Raw genomic sequence first — 16,191 nt, 5'->3', positions numbered from 1 at the left:
TTACAGGCCATTGCTGTTCCTATGGCTCAGGGGGGGCTTGGTGAGCTCCACCCCCGCAGAACGGGACTTGTTTAGGAACTTGGGGGCCCTTCGCAGCAGCTTCTGGGCCTCCGTGAAGGCGTCCGTCAGCTCTTTCTTCCACTGCACGAACTCAGGGTCACTCTAGGGGGAAGCAGAGGAGGCTTCAGCTCCCACCAGAGAGATCGTCGACACTCAGCCCCCAGGAGGATTGGCTCCCCCAGGACAGAGCGAACCCACCAACTCTGCCACGCAAACCATCGGATGCTGCCTCCACCCCAAACTGTGGCTCTTCTCCAACAAACCCAACTTGGTGTTTGGCTAACAAGGCTGAGAGGTCAGGCGAGGGAAGGAAACGGTGTCACTCTCTCAGCAGCTCAACCTCCTGATGGCGTAAGAGCCCCAAAGCCCCTCCCAAGGAATAAACCCCCCTCCCCACCCCAGTTACCTCGCACTGCAGGACAAATTGCTTCCCTCCTTTAATTCGGAGCAGGATGCACCTTTTATCCTTGACCTGCGTTTCCTCCACCGACAGGATCTGTTCCATCGTCAGCAGGTTTTGCTAAGGGGCGAAAGGAATCCAGAGGTTGCCCAGCCTGGGGGCAGGCAGGGCAGGCAGGGGGAGGCGGGGGGTGGGGGGCCACTCACCCGGGACTCTCCTTCTCCTCGCCATTCCAGCCGGTTGGGGAAGAGGTAGAAGTAGCGCCGCTGCCACTGCGTCAGGAAGGGATTCCCCAGCTTCAGCATGTAGCCGTGCATAATGCAGTCCTTCCCCAGAGCGTAATCTGGCGGGGGGGGGGGAAGGGAAGCTGCCATGAGTGGGGAAGACAGAAGGGTTCCCTTCAGGACACCCCCCACAGCTGGCATGGCTGGGATGGGCTGACCCTGAGTTGAGGCGGGGGTGCCAGACACTGCCCAGTGAGAGAACCACTGCCAAGGCTGGGCATACACTTCTTAAGGAACGCACAACTGGCCAAGAAGCCCAGCAGTTACAGTTTTGTCATTCCTGGGCAGGAGGCAGTTCAGTGGCCCACCCTGCCCATGGAGAGTGGCAGCCTGGTCCTTGGGGCAGCCGAGCCGAGGGGTACCTTCCTCATGGCCCAGCTGCTTGTTCTTCGCTCGCTTCCGCAGCTCCACCTTGTCCGTGTCGGCATTCACCGCCTCGAACACTGTTTCGGCCACTTCCTGCTGCCAGCGCTCAGAAATCACCAGGGGAAAGTTCTTGTAGAGCTCTTGGTCGCAATCCAGCAGCTGGTAGGGAGAGAAGAGGAAGGATTCGCTTCCAGAACCATCCCCTGGTTTGCAAGCGACACGCAGCTCGTCCGCAGCACATCGAGGAGCAAACCGGCACGCCAGCCCTCAAGAGGCCCCTGGCCTTAAACAGTCTTCATTCCACCACGTAAGGCTGAGGTAGTAGCGGATGCCCAATGCCGTACCAGCCTTATCCTTTATGAGACGCCCCCAGACAGGCTGTGGAGACCTGCAGAAGGGGGCCGCCCCCTGCCCACCTTGATTCCCTTTGTGTCCTCTTCGTCGAAGGAGCCAATGTCGAAAGCATCTGCTGCGTTGACTTCTCCCCTGGGGGGGATCAGGGGCGGGGAGTACTGGCAAAGCAAGGAGAGCAGAGTTACAAAGGAAAATCCGGGCCTTTATCTATTTGGCATCGGAAGCTCCAACATAAACCAGGTCTCAGCAATCGGGCTCAGATCTGGCAATCAGGGACCAGGAAAGTGTTCATTCAGGATCTCGGGTAACGGGGTACCTGACACTGAAGGGCCACTGCTGGGCTCACCTTTTGCAGGTAAACGTGCTGCCAGTCAATTCCTTGAAAGAAAGGATGAGTCTTGACCTCCTGGGCACTGCGGGATGAAGCACAAACGCAAACTGAGCTTCATAGCCCCAAAGCCTCACAGCTGCCCATCTCCTACCCTGAATGGCCGCATTCAGCCCGGCAGTGGGAAAAATGGATCTCTTCAATCCAATCCAATCCAATCCAATCCAATCCAATCCAATCCAATCCAATCCAATCCAATCCAATCCAATCCAATCCAATCCAATCCAATCCAATCCAACCGCAGTGCCAGGATCCACCTGACAGGACAGGCAGGCAACTGGACTCCCACAGTCCTTGTTCCTCCACTTGTCCAGTGGGGACTCACCCACCACCTTGGCAGCCGAGCCGCTTCGTGACATCCCGCTGGAGAAGCCCCTCCAGGAGAGACTTGAGTTCGGGGGAAAAGGAATCTGGCAGCTCCACATTCTGGGAAGAAAGCAGAGACGCTCTGGGACCGGAACCTCCCCTGCGACGCGGATCTCCCAAGCGCAACAGTGGAGCCCGGAGTGCACCGCAAGGCTTCCAGGGTCAAACTCCCCCCTCCAAAGCCCCTTCCCCAAGGTGGGAGAACTGAAGCTGCAGCACATCCAGGGTGGAGCCCGTGGCTTTATCTGGATTTCCTTGGAGGAAAAGCTTTGGAGCCCCAGAATACAATGGAATGAACTGCATCTTGCTGCTGGCTTATTTTGTTCCCGTGCTGCTGGGTGAAGCCGCTGAGCAGGCCACACACGGAACGTACGAGGCGGCTTCCCTGCGAGCCCACTTACCACGGTGAGCGTCATGCGGTCAATCTCGTGCTTGTCTTTGGTTTTGTGTTGTCTGAAAGGGCTGTGCCTGCAGGGAGAGGGAGGAGGAAAAGGAGGAGGAGGCACACACAGGGATTCAGCAGGGCAGAGGGGGAAAATGATGAATCTTATACATTAACACGGAGCTACTCGTCTCCTGGAGGACTCAACAGTAACTTTCCTCCCTTCCAAGAAATGTATCTTTAGCCAGTCATAAACCCAGGTTACGTCCTCTCCTGCCTCAGCACAACATCCCACCCGAGAAGGCTCAGCCAGTCCGAGGGGGCCGGACTCACCCTCTGAGAAGCTTGAACAGCATGCAGCCCAGGGAGAACCAGTCGGCCGTGCTGTCGTAGGCCGTTCCCTTCTGCAGCACCTCTGGAGCCATGTAGCCATGAGTTCCACTGGAAAAGGGATGCAAACACGGGAGGGGTCGGCAGAAGAGACCAAGGCCACTACTCGGCGGGCCGGGCAAGGCTTGGGCCGACCCCTCGGAGCAGAACAGGGGGAGTGGCCTCCTTCCTTAACCAAAGGGCCCCAGGCTCCAACTCTGGCATGGCCCACAGAAAGGGCCCAGGGGCAGCTGCTGAGGGGGTCAGTTGAACTCAGGGCTCGGTCTAAGCCATTGGGAAGCATTGGTGGGCTTCCCCTGCACAGCACGTCACACGCGGGTGTTGCGTCCCCACTCACACGCTGGCGTGGGGCTTCTTCTTGGAGAAATCACAAGCCAGGCCCAGGTCGGAGATCCGCACGTGGCCATGTTCATCCAGAAGGATGTTTGCTGGCTAGAGAGAAACCAGGAGGCACCTGTGACTCTGGGAGGCAAGCAGCCAGGTGCAGGAGCCAGACAAGGACAAGGGCAGACGCAGAGGAGCCTTCGCTGGGACATCCCAAGGGGAGATGGACGAAGCTCCGGTTCAAGAAGAGGGTCTGTAAAGCCCCAGAACCTGGCAGCCTTTGCTACTAACCAGCACTGGCTCCAAAGAGAGCTCCCTTGGCAAACGGGGCCTGTGGAGACACCGTCACAGCCGCCGCTTCCAACACAATCCTGCCGCTTTCTTCCCACTTCCGTTTTGGCCGTAACGAGGGGTGCCCGGGACGAGCCCTCTTCGGGGACATGATGCTGGTCACAGAGGGCATTCTGCAAAGCCCCCGGTGCCCTGCCTCGGCCCCCCTGGCGACCTCCCGGCAGGAGTTACCTTCAGGTCCCGGTAGACCACGGAGCGGCTATGCATGTGTTCCAGCCCAAGGATGATCTCGGTGGCGTAGAAGCGCATCTCCTTCTCCGAAAAGACCCCGTGCTGGGAGAGGTGGTAGTGCAAGTCTCCACCTAAGGCCAAGAAGGTCCAACCTCAGCAGCTGCTCTCTGGGCGGAAAATCCCAGATTCAAGCTGTCTTGTGACCCTGCCCTGCTGGAGTCCTTGGGACGGCCTTCACGGACCACCACAGAGAGGCCCTGCGGTGGCATCCTCTGTGCCCTGGCCCTTCTTCTCTGCGCGTGTCCAAGAGACACACGCACCCCTTGGTGGCCTGCAGCAGACCGAGGCAGAAACCTCCCCCCCACTCATTTACCATTCATCAAGTCCAGAATGAAGCACAGCTTGTCAGGCGTGTGGAAGGCGTACGTCATGCACACAATGAAAGGACAGTCCTTGGAAGGTGGGGGGAAGACAGAAATTGGCACAATGCAAAGAGCCCCCCCATACCTCAAGAGATCTGCGCCTTCTCAGGGAGAACGGCTGGCCCGAAAGAGGCAGGGGAATCCAGCAGCCATTCACAGGACCCCAGGCACAATGGACCGCCACCCACCCACTAGGATAGAGGCCCTTAGCCGGGCATGGAAGGAGACGGACTGGCCGGGCGGCCTTGAGGGGAAGACCCCTGCCATTTTTTTCTCCCTGCCTCTCGACATGCCTGCCCAGCTCCAGATGGATTGACCAAACCGGGGCCCCAATGGCGGCGTCCTAGCTCCACGATCTCCCAGGATTCCTGCAGAAGATCTTCAGATGTTCTCCTGCCAACTGCTCCAAAGAGGCTGCAGCTTTTCCACAAGAGCCCTTGGTACGTCCACACAGGTCCACTGCGGATCAGCCACCGTGGGTAAGAAAGCGCCTCCCCCCCTTTTTCCCCGTGCTGCAACTCACCCCGGTGCTGACGAGGGAGAGCATGATGCGTTCATTCAAGGCCAAGGTTTCCCCCTGCTTCATCTTGATCCGCTTCTTATCCAAACATTTCATGGCGTACCTAAAAAGTGGCACAGAGAGGCTAAGGCCACCCCAGGCCACAAAAGCCTCCCTTCCAACCAAAAGGGCAGCGCTGCGTCCTCGCTTGCTCCCAGGTGCCTCCCAGGACTCGCTCTGCGATTTGCTGGTTTATGAATTGAAAGGATTAAAGCCGGGGATTTCTTCTCAGGCACAGCAACCGTGCTCTCCATTCAGAGTTCGGGCTGCCTTGTCCTGACCAGCGGCCGTGCCCAAGGGAGCTCCCCAGAAGCTGCGCATGGCCCCCGTGCCCTTCGCAGGGCTCCTGCTCACAAAGCTTCTGGCTGCTGACTGCAAGGAGTGAGTCCATGCGGGCAGCTCCAGAGCAACCAGCCTTCCCACAGTTAAGCAACCGGTTGCCTTTTCAGGCTTTCAGCGTAAAAACTGGGAAAAAAACATATGGGCCACGCTTGAAGCACAACTCAAACAAGAAGGGAAGATGTCCTTTCAAAGAGAAAATCTTCCTGGGGGGATTAAACGCATAAGGCAGTAACCCCCCAACCCCTCCGATTTTTAATGGTTTGGTCTGGGACAATACACGTTTCTCTCATCATACACGCAGGCAATGCAACTGACATTTTCCCTGTGTCTGCTTTACGGCAGCCGTAGACTTCTCCAAAGCCGCCTCTCCCGATAATCCGATGGACACTGAAGTCATTCATGGTCAGCTGTGGGGAGGAGAGGGGGACAACGTAGAACCATTCAACCCCCTGAGCTGCTCAACTTCACAGGGACATTAAAACATTGCAAAGCACAATTACATGTGGAACACTTAAGGCCGATTGAACTCTGTGGGGTCACCCCAAATTAGTACTTGGCTAATAAATATTTCTGGATCACATTGAGCCCCCCTAAGATAGATGTTGTTTATACAACCCTCAGCGACGACTCTGCCCATCCCTGATTTTATACACCTGCACAGAACATCCAGCAAAATGCCAGGAACACACCTCAAAGGTCAGAAAATACTTACGTGAATGTTCAGCTCTACATTTTTCCACTGGCAATATCTTGTAAACTTATCACTGGAAATAAGAAAGAGGGGGAAAAGTTATAGTCCACAACCACAATAAAAACAAAACTTTCTCCTAAGATGAGTTTCTGAGTTTATGAAGGTCCCTTGATCAGCTGTTTTTTCCTAAAATCAGAGCTTTAGCAAGAGTTGCTTATGCTTCTTCTTCTAAAAGGCAGGAGAGGTTCCAGTAAAAATCGCTGCCAAAATAACATCAAGCTTCCATATTTCCTAATCCCCTAAGATTCTATTTGAAATGCATTTTAAAAAGTGCTGAAATAACTCCTGAGGGGGGGGAAAACCGAACACTGTAATTCAGAAAACTCAATAGCCTTGTTTTTAATTAAAAAACAAGAGAGTGCTTATTTCTGAAAAGTCTCTTTGTAGAGCCTCCCCAGTACAACACAACGGTTACAGTTGTTCATTTTGCACAAAACGACTGGGGTGCAAGTAGCCCCCAGATTTCTGGAAGGGCCCCACATTGGAGAAGGTCCACTGAGATTTCCCCCAGCTGAGCTACATCTTACACCCTCCCACAACACGCAAAGCATCTCATCCCCAGCGGCCATTTCCTCCTTCCTGAGCTGATCCTGCAGAGACCCCCAAGGGCCATGGGGGAGGGGGGCTGCAGAGAAGGAAGACACCCCCCAAGCCCTACCTTTCCAGAAACAGCTGGAAGATGCTTCCTCGCAAGCTGTCACAGATTTCTTCTAAGTAGGGCTATGGGGGGGGGGAAAGCCAAGAATATTGCAACTATCCAAACCACACTGGCTTCCATACCACAAACCCAAGATTAAAATCAACTTTCCCTAATCTGGGGAATCCCTTGGGGCTATGTCTGTACTGGCTGAGGATGATGGGCTTCAGAATTCAATACATTTTAAGACTATCAAATTGGGAAACGCTGATCTAGACTTTGAGTCCACCTCTCTTCTGGAACCAAATCTTAACCGTTCCTCGCTTTCTGCCCAGTGAGTCACTTTGGCCCAGGGATTTATCACAATGGTCATTAAGCAAATCTCACATTCACCTGGAAAAGGGTTATCGGGACCTGCTTCTTGGCCAGGCGGGTCTGCACGTGGCTGACGGCTTGTTTTGAAAAGGGCTGCAGGGAAAAGGCTCGTATTTATTCATCCAGCTATTTGGGGGGACAGAAAACACTTGAGAACATTTGCAGCGCGACTGGGGCGCCTCTCTTCAGTCCCAACCGCCCCAAGCCAAGCGGATTCCCCCAGGGACCGAGGAGGCAGACCTCCCTGTGCCCAGCTGCCCATACGCACGTGGGAGCAGGACAGCAGTTCCTTCATGATGAAGGCGTCGTAGATTTGGCGGCTCCTGATGAGTCGATCCTCCTCGGAATCCAGTTTCTCGTACTCTTTGATCTGCAAGACCCAACAGGGCTAAGGGGTCAAGGCCAGGCTTTTCCCAAGGCCCCTTCTTGACCACAGGTGGGGAGCGCTTCTGGGTCCCCCTGGGAGGGCTGCCGATTAGGAGTGAAAAGCCAGGGTGGGAGACGTCTTTGGAAAATGAGTTTCAAGAATGAAATCCCCTTGAAAGGAAGGGAGGGAGGGAGGGAAGGAAGGGGGGTTAACCCAGCGGACCCCAGAGCTGCACTCTGCTGTGCTTGGGCTCCGGGCTGGAGAGTCGTTTTGAAGGACCGGAGGGTGCACATCCTGAACCCTAAAAGGGCTGGTCTCTCTGGGGCCATAATCAGCTGAGCGGCCAAAGGCTGCCTTCGCAAAGAACCGTTTCACGCTCTTCCTCCAGACAGCCAGAGATCTGCTAGTCTGGCCAGACACCCCCCCGCCAAATGATGCCGCCCTTTCTGACCCACCCTGGACTATTTTGGGAACACCCTAGAAGCTCTCCTTGCTCTGGAGGACAGGCCGGAGGCTCTCAAGTGACCATCAAGCCTCTTAGCTTAAAACGGACTCAGCTCCATCTGCTTATTCCTCTAATCAGTTTCCATGGAAAAGTCCGGTCGGTGTTTGCATCAGGTCTGTGGCTACGCAGAGATGGGGAGGAGGAGCTTTTTTGGGGGGGGGCAAGGAAGGGCTGCTTGATTCCAGTCATTGGGGAACGGCTGCATCGTCTTTGCCCACCGAACCTTTGGAGCTGACCCCATTGCTTAGCTTGTAATTAAGGACCTCTGAGGAGGAATGGCCCACATCCCAGCAGAGAGCCCTCCTGGCATTTCCCAACCCATGTCCCTCTGGGTTCTGTGGAGAGGGCACTGCAGGCAGCCTGAACCCACCTACCAACCATTCAGGACACACCAAGCCCGAAAATGCCCACATCCTGAGGGTTTCCTACACCTTCAGACCGCAAATGCAACCCTTTGCGCTTGAGGTCAGCGCTTGGCATTCTCCAGGGTGCCGACTCTAAGCAAGGCCAGCACTCCTCCAGATGCTCCTTTTCCAGAACTAAGCCTGGGACCTCTGGAAGACAGTCGTGCAATTCACAGGTGCAGCAGGTCCCACCGGGTGCAGTGGAACGGACTCGATCGGCAGCCTTCCAGGGGGGGTGGAGGGGGCTGCCATCCACAGAGAGCATTTGCAGAACTCAAGACCAGGCTACACAACATCTTGAAAGCCATCCTGAGAAATCCCCCCCCCTGTTACCTGACAGCTGGGGTGAATCACTCCTCAAAACATACGTTGCCATGTGACTCACGGAGGCACAGATGAGCGTGGAGGATCTCTGCTCCTTGCAACAAAGTCCTCTGATCAGATTTACTCAGTGCCTAAATGTGCCATTACTCCACCAATTCCTTAAATCTTCACTTTTTTAAAAAAAAAACCCAGCTTCCCGGGCGCACCGTCTCACCTCTTCGTAAAACTTCAGCTGCGGAATGCCTTCGTCGACGTCACTCTGGCAAAAATCTCTGAACAACAGGAATCCTAGGAGGCAAACAAACCTCGGTCATAGTTGTGAGAGAAGCAGAAGACCTGATCCCAGGCAGGACACCTCAAAACCCATCCGGGGGACCAGTTGTGATCTCCCGTGTCTGTCCCTCCAGGAAAGGGACTAAATGGCCCCAGAAGTCAGAGCCATGACACACAGAGATGGCTGGGAGCTTGTGAGGAGCTGCAGTGCCACAAATAGGCAGCCACTGACTGGAAGAGGAGAAGCACCTTCCCTCCGCAGGAGACGGGATGTTAAGAAGGAAATCAGAGGAGGGGAAACGCTACCTACACACCATCGGAATGGAAATAAATCGCAGAGAAGCCTTCACCGAGACTCGTGAGGGCATCTCTACTGAAATGCCAGCCCGAAGTGCCACCTCTGTCAGCCATCCCAGAGATGCCAACCCACATCCCGGCCTTTCTCTCTCTCTGCATTTGGCCAAGGAGGGGGCCCTGCCTAGCCCCACCAAGCACAGGCGGCTGCAGCTCCCAAGGACCACCCAACAGGGATCCTCAGTCCGATCTCTTAATACAACCGTTAAGGAGGACATTGTCGAGAGCGGAGATCAACCCAGGGCAGGCCAGGGTGAGGATGACCAACGAGTAATTTGATTTTTATTATGGTGAAATGAAACGGAGTCTGCCGCTTCTTCCTGGCTCAAAACCCTTTGGGCAGCCTGGCCCCAAAGTCTGGCTGAGGCTGGAAAAAGGCCGTTGTGGCCGAGATGACCTGGATCAGGACACAGCAGGGCTTGCCCTCCAAGCTTCCACCGGCTGCCAAGTCGCCCTTTTTCCAAGCGGAGAGAGGCGAGAGGCCGTTCCTATGGCAATCCCTCCTGGGCAATTGTTCCCCGCGATGCCAGTTCAGGGGCCTCCCTGGCGCTTTGGCCTCCGGTTGCCCTCAGCCCACCCCGAACGGCGGCTCCATCCCCACGTCAGCCACTACAGTAACAACATCAAAGCGGTTGAGTCACCCTGCCTGGTGAGTCATCCAGACAAGCCCCTTCCTTGCACAGGGCCGATTAGCCCCAGAGACACAAAGCCACCGAGAGCAGAATCGTTTGGGGAAGGACTGAGGAGGACACAAGCCAAGCTCCCATGAAGCAACGTCTGACATTTGCTGATGGATTCAGGGGCAGCCTAAGCTTTGTTTGCAGAGCAAAAGTAAATATTTGTGGGGAAAATACTGCATTTTCTTGGCAAGGCTTCTCAATATAGGTGTATATCTCTGGGCCAGGATGGAATAATTAGCAGAATCTGCTGCCCTCCATTAACACCGGGCTCCATCCTTGAGCTATTTGAGGACTTTCTCTGCACTGGGGGTCAATAAAACACTCCGACCCCTTTTGATAAAAAAAATCCTCAGCGTTTCTGGTCTCCAGCCTTGGACGCTTATTCGTCCTGTCTGAGTTTGTAAGTGGTCTTTCTGGGTTACTCCCCCAAGGCATCCACTGCATATTAATAAATGGAATAATTCACACGAAAACAGTGCAATCTCCCCCATCTAAAATATGAAAACAATGAATGATTAAACAAGCTAATTCAATAAAACAAACATTATATGGAAACAAAAGTCATCTCAAATGGGCCACCCTTTTTCCTAACATAGGTGAGCCTCTGCAGGTGAGCAACCTGTGGCCCTCGGGGGAGGGGGTGGACCACAAGGCTCATCATGACAGTCCAAATTTTTTAATGACCGGTTCTGTGGGCATGGCTGGATGGGCGTGGTATTGCTTGGTGGGTGTGGCTTGGTGGGCGTGGCAGAAGGACACTGCAAAATCTCCATTCGCACCCCACTCTGGGGCCAGCCAGAGGTGGTATTTGCCAGTTCTCCGAACTACCCAAAATTTCTGCTACCGGTTCTCCAGAACCTGTCAGAACCTGCTGGATTTCACCCCTGCTTTGGTTCCTTTTTGTGAACAACGGACTGGGCAGAACTGCCTGGACCGCTTTGACCTTCTATGGTCTGGAAAGGAGGAGAGCTGATTAATCAACAGATGAGTCTCGATGAGCGTCCTTTACCAAAATGCCAGGACTATTTTTAAACACATTTTATTTTCACATCTGCTTCCTTCATTTAGCAGCCGGGTTTCCTCTACATTGTCTTTTTTTAGAAGGCCGTGTCTTCTGCCTTGTTGTCCCAACCGCCAAGTAGGCACAGACAGACTCAACTTTTGAAAATGTGGCAATGAGGCCAGCAGAGGCTCCCAGTCAGCTACGGCCACCACACCTGGCCTCCTAAATGGGGTTGCTCACAGGTCCCTGCCTGCCTAGCAGCCCTTCAAGGTAGACCAGACTAGGAAACCAGCATCATGCGTGCTAATGCTACATTTTTACAAGGTTGCGGCATCAGAATCTTGCAAGCCTGAAGGTGCTTCCCCCCACCTCCCTCTTACCTGCATGAGAACCACAGAGAGTCAAGGGAGGCTCACTGGCTTTCTCGGATTACGCTTCTAGTTAAGGCTCTGTTATCCGACTATTGTGTTGCTGGCCTCCCTTCCTCCTGTCCCTCATTGCCTTCAACAGGGCCTAGCCAGAACCCACAAGTGGTGCTACCCAATACAACCGACAAGGTAACACCACCACAATCTGCTCAGCAGCTTCTTCTTCAGCCTTTTCAAGATGAACGATTATCTTCTCCCGGACAAGCAAGCAGCAGCTAATTTTAAAAGGTTTCACATTTTCAAAACATCCTTTTAAGAGCCCCTATCCTCTTAGTGTAAAGATGGGGGGGGAGGTGTTAAGTTAAGCACTACCAGTCACTTTTCACCCTCTGACCATCGACAACAAGCAGCTGCCAAAACCTTGATAAGCATTTCAAAGTCCAAGCCAACTTTTAAATCGTTCTCCCGTGAGTGACTCCCCTGACCAAAACAAGCATCTTTAGAGAATGTCGGCATATAGAAAACCATGGCAAGGGCCACTTTCAAATCTGAGCACCTGACCTAAGATACCAATCAAGGTTTCGTCTTTTCCAGGTGCGCCAGAAAAGGCTTCAAGGTCCCGTCTCACCGCCAGGCCAGGATCTCTTCAATCTCAATCTAATCATACTGGAACAAGACTGAAATGGGGAAAATCTCCCCGTTTGAAGATCAGTAAATACAGAGAAGCGCCCGGAGCAATTGCCTGGATTATCCACAAAGCCTGCTTAGAGATTTGGCTTTGCGAGCATGACACTCCGATTCGGCATCTGTTTGGCGTTGTTTACACTTCTAAGGGCAAAGCCTTCCCGGGAGTTCCACAAACTGAGCTGCTGGAGGAACCCCCCCACCACAGAAAGCCACCACTCAGCAAGCACCGCCTGTCACCCCCACAGGCAGGAAGGCCGTGCAACACGAACCCCCACAGTCCCACAGCAGGCTCCCCCCTCCAGGAAGTTTCAGCCGCTGCCAGCAAAATCTCGGAGGCAAAGGGCAGGCAAGGGTCCGGCTCTGCAGTAGAGTTGCCCGTTTGGGCACTGCCATCCTGCTGGGGGAGGCTGGTGAAGGAGCCGCCACAGCTGGGCAGAGCAGAAAGGCTTGGCCAGAGTGCCTGTAGAGCAGCTCAGCTGCACGAGGGTCTGTGCGTGTTGCTGGCAAGAGAGGGGGCCACCCAGCAAGCTCAGGCCTCTGGAGCCTGGCACAATCACTCCTCTGAGGTGCTTGGAGGTTCGGCTTTGCCTCTGCTCCCCAGTGATCCCAGCAGAGCCACGGCTTCTCCTCCAACTCGCCCTGCATGACCTCGGACCCCAACTCACTCCAAGACTTACCGATCTTCTGATTGAAGACCTTGTCAAAGGTCAGCTCTCCCCTCTCCTCCAAATACTTCTGCATGACACTGCGGATGCTGAAAGGCAGAAAGAAGGAAAGGATTACTCCCGGCTGTCTCTGGAAGGAGTAAAGGCGGACTCAGGGGTTGTGCGAGGGGAACACTGCACAGCTAACAGGGCCACAAGACCCCCGCAGCCCCCCCCCCCCCGAGTCCCTCATTAAGCCATCCCTAGTCACTTTGTGTGGTTGCAGGGGTGTCTGCAAAGGATCCTCTCCTGTCCTAATCCAATCAAGAGAACAACATTCGAGACATACCGAAAAATTACAAAGCCTAAAAATGATGCTGCAGAACAGGCAACCTAGCCGGAAGACAGGCAGGCTCCCTTCTTCTGCCTGTCCTGAAGTCTCTTCCCACCTGCTGGAGCTGCACTCATTGATCAGAGTTCGATCTCGTGTTCGCCAGCCTCACAATCGCGGGAGCAAGAGGCACCTAAACCAGGGTTTCTCCACTGGTGCCAGGGCTGAGCAGCCACGGTCCAAACTCTTAGGGTGGGCAAAGCATCTCCGCCCTCCCTGCACTCCAGCGCTAAACCATCACTTCCCTCTCCAGGCCGCCATGGGTGCCAGGGCAAAGAAGACCTCCGTGGGAACAGGAGATCGCAAGGGGCATCCCAGCTCCAGGAGGCAGAGCTCAGCCAACTCAATGGGCCACATCTCGGCTAGTGTAAAAGACACCCGAGACACAGGGGCCTTTCCTGAAGTGCGGTTTGCCCTTCTGTAGGGCTACTCCTCACCCCAGCCCCAGCTGGCCTGGGAGGCTTTCCCCAGGGAAGGAAGGGCCTTCCACAGCCTCCTCAAGGGACGTCCGTTCCCATAGCCTCCTAAAGGCCGGTCCTCATTCGGAGTGGCGGCAGAGGAACAGCAGCTAAAGGCACGAGCAAATGTGGGCCAGGGATTTTAGGAAGCCGGGGAGGGAGACCATTTTTCTCCTTTGAATTAGATTCCGGGTGAGCTCTGCTGCTCAAACACAAACACCATCAGCTACACCCTGAGAGGAAGAGGGCTGCTTTCACTCATGGCCCACCCCTTGCTTAGCTTGCAAGGCTAAATAAATGCTTTCTTCTAAGCCTCCCTTGCATCAGGCAGGAGGAGGAAACAAAGACAATTAAGGCTGCATCCTCCCTCATTAAGCCTGCAAGAGCCAAGCAGAAGTGCCTCGTGCCCCCCAGACGTGCCCCAGGGGAGCCCTAAGTGGGCGCCTGACTCCACTCTTCCCTGGGCTGCACCAGGCCATCCAGAGGCACCCCCCTCACCCCCCCCCTCCCAGTCACCTCTCAGAGAGTGCAAAGAAGCAAATTTACAGCAGACATTTCAGCCAAACCCATCCTGACTCCCAATTCTTAAGCAGATGAGGGGCTCCTTCTCAGCACCCATTCTTGGGGCCTCCCCACCAGCGAGCAGGTGCTGTCACAGACAAGCTGAACCTCCCCCCACCCCCATCAAGGAATGCCCACTGCTCCTACCGTTGGTCTCGCTGGCCAAATGACAGCTAGTCTGCCATACCTTTGAATGCTCATTTAATAGACATTATTTTTAAAAGCCACAGAAGAACTCCTGTTCTGCTGATTGGCAAGAAAAAAAAGCAACCCAGCGCTCTTGCTGCAGAAAATATAAATAATACAGATGGGACATTTTGTCTGAGTGGAGTTTTGAAAACCCCTCAACCTCCTTCTTTCATTTCTTGATGAGAGTCAATTATGAGACATTCAGCTGCGCCTCTCAACCTCTGCAACTTTAAGCTGTGCGGACTTCACTCCCAGAATCCCCCCGTCTTTGCCTCTGCTGCTCCTGGAGGGATTCTCCGGGGCCACAGAGCCCACTTCCGCCGCAGAGACTGGCTTGAGGAAAGGGCCCTCCAAGGCTCATCCCACAGTTCGGCCATTCGGATTTCTTTGGGAGAGGATTTCTCTGGTCCACCGCAGTGAACAAAGCCAAGACACTCAGCCGGGGCTCCGGCAGGGAGCCTGGTTGCCGGATGTCAGGCCAGGCTTAGCAAACAGCCACCAAATTTACCACAATCTGGCTAAGAATGCAGGATGGATCTCTTAGCTGGGAATCCAGAGACAGGACCCTTCCCCTGAGGACGACCCCAACTCTAGAACTGGGTGGGGGGGCAGTGGTAAAAAGAGAGCCCCAAAGGTCAGAGCCCCACGTACCACCCAAGGACCTCTTGTTGGGTTTCAGCTTCACAGGTTGGGTTTGAAGCCAGCCTTTACCGCTGATGAGCCATAAATTATGGCTTAGCGTGAGGGATCAACCCCGCCAACAGGTCTTGGGGCAAGAGGTCGGCTCCACCGCCAGCACTTGGCAGGGGCCATCCGGGGATCCAGAGAGGCCTCCAAAGGAGTTCCAAGTCAGGGAGAAGACCACCATGAATTAGGGGGTCACTCCACTGTTTCCACATTCCCCAGAGTAGGAAAAGTCGGCCAGGGGTCAGGTTTAGCCCCCCAAATGAAACGATACCTCCACATCCACCCTGACACATGCAAAGGGACAGCGGGAGATTGAAAGCAGCAGACTGCTCAGGCCAATTTTGGGGAGGGGGTGCAGTGCCACCTGGAGACCTGGCACATGCCCCCCACGGGAGCCCCCTTTTGGGCACAATGCTCAAGGACAGATGCTCCCAGGGTGAAGGGGGGTAGTTCCATATGGGAGGGGGGTGGAGACTGCAGTTCAACAAGCCTGACAGAGCCTGGGGGGGCTCTTTGGAAGGGCCTTTTTGCTCCTCATGGGGGGGGTGAATGAAGGGTGCCTGGATGGGGGGAGGGATGCTCCGACTTGGGGAAGGGGCTGCCAGCCCTCCCCTCCCCTCCCCTCCTCGCCGGCACCAGAGGGAAAGATGGCGGAAGCTGGGGGGAGAGGGTCTGGCCGCGCCGCCTCACCTGGGCTCCGGCAGGGCGAGCTTCTTGCTGGCGCGGGCCGCGGGGGAGCTGCGGCTCTTCTCCATGGCCATGAGGTAGCTGACGTCCGCCAACACCGCCTCCAGGTCTGCCATCTTGGCGGGGCCCGCGGGCCCAGGGGCCACCCAACGCCGCCCGGCTACCCGCCGCGCCGCCCCGCGCCCTTCCCGGCCCGCCCCATCGCCCGCCGCCGCCGCCGCTCAGGAGGGCGCCCCGCCGAGCGCAGCCGGCACCGGGCTTAGGCGGCGGGGCTGCGGAGGGCTGCGCCCCGCCGTCCCGGCATCGTCCTCGGCGCAACGGCCCGGCGCGGCGGCTCCTCGCGCGACTGCACGCCGGCGGCTCGCGACCTGCTCGCCCGACCGCTCGGGAAGGAGGCGGCGGCGGCGGCGGCGTCCTTGGAGCTGCGGCGCTGGGCTGCGTCTCCGCGGCGGGCGAGGCGGAGCGCGGGGGGGGGGTGGCGGGGAGGGAGCCCCGGGGTGGCTGCGGGAGGGGCGGGGCGGAGCGGAGGATCCCAGGCGGCCCCTTTCAGCCCCGGGCGCGAGGCGCACCTGAGCGAGCCTTCGGCGACCTGCCCGGCCTCCTCCGTTGCCCGAAGCCGCTGAGCGGCTGCTTTGGCTCGCTTGCCCCCCAAGCCCTCTAAAGAGGCCCGCTGCTCTCGGGGACGGG

General features: G+C 55.8%; 1 protein-coding gene across 1 annotated transcript; it reads right to left on the bottom strand.

Annotated features, from left to right (window-relative positions):
• Positions 1 to 15,620, bottom strand: GRK3 (G protein-coupled receptor kinase 3). The gene is made up of 21 exons (XM_070951388.1): positions 15,508 to 15,620; positions 12,565 to 12,641; positions 8,737 to 8,810; positions 7,191 to 7,292; positions 6,941 to 7,015; positions 6,569 to 6,630; positions 5,872 to 5,923; positions 5,475 to 5,566; positions 4,782 to 4,881; positions 4,210 to 4,288; positions 3,837 to 3,967; positions 3,328 to 3,422; positions 2,934 to 3,041; positions 2,620 to 2,686; positions 2,178 to 2,278; positions 1,811 to 1,877; positions 1,527 to 1,622; positions 1,107 to 1,269; positions 667 to 803; positions 467 to 580; positions 1 to 162 (listed from the first exon to the last, which is right to left on the bottom strand). The coding sequence occupies exons 1-21, from the start codon at positions 15,618 to 15,620 to the stop codon at positions 1 to 3; spliced, it is 2,067 nt and encodes a 688-aa protein (XP_070807489.1).
• Positions 15,621 to 16,191: the final 571 nt, after the last annotated feature.

Source organism: Pituophis catenifer, unplaced genomic scaffold (assembly GCF_029215685.1).
Source record: "Pituophis catenifer annectens isolate HBS135680 unplaced genomic scaffold, rPitCat1.0.hap2 SCAF_10, whole genome shotgun sequence".
NCBI classification, from domain to species: Eukaryota; Metazoa; Chordata; class Lepidosauria; order Squamata; family Colubridae; genus Pituophis; species Pituophis catenifer.
The sequence above is the reverse complement of the archived record's forward strand: the minus strand, read 5'-3'. Positions and strand labels throughout refer to the sequence as shown.

What these genes read in the sequence shown, in the direction of transcription:
- GRK3 (XM_070951388.1), bottom strand. Translation starts at nt 15,620, where the DNA reads ATGGCAGACCTGGAGGCGGTGTTGGCGGACGTCAGCTACCTCATGGCC. An exon ending in CATTCTGGACTTGATGAATG is followed by an intron (nt 3,968 to 4,209) that starts GTAAATGAGTGG and finishes TCTTGGCCTTAG; the next exon opens with GTGGAGACTTGCACTACCAC. An exon ending in CTGTTCAAGCTTCTCAGAGG is followed by an intron (nt 2,687 to 2,933) that starts GTGAGTCCGGCC and finishes CTCTCCCTGCAG; the next exon opens with GCACAGCCCTTTCAGACAAC.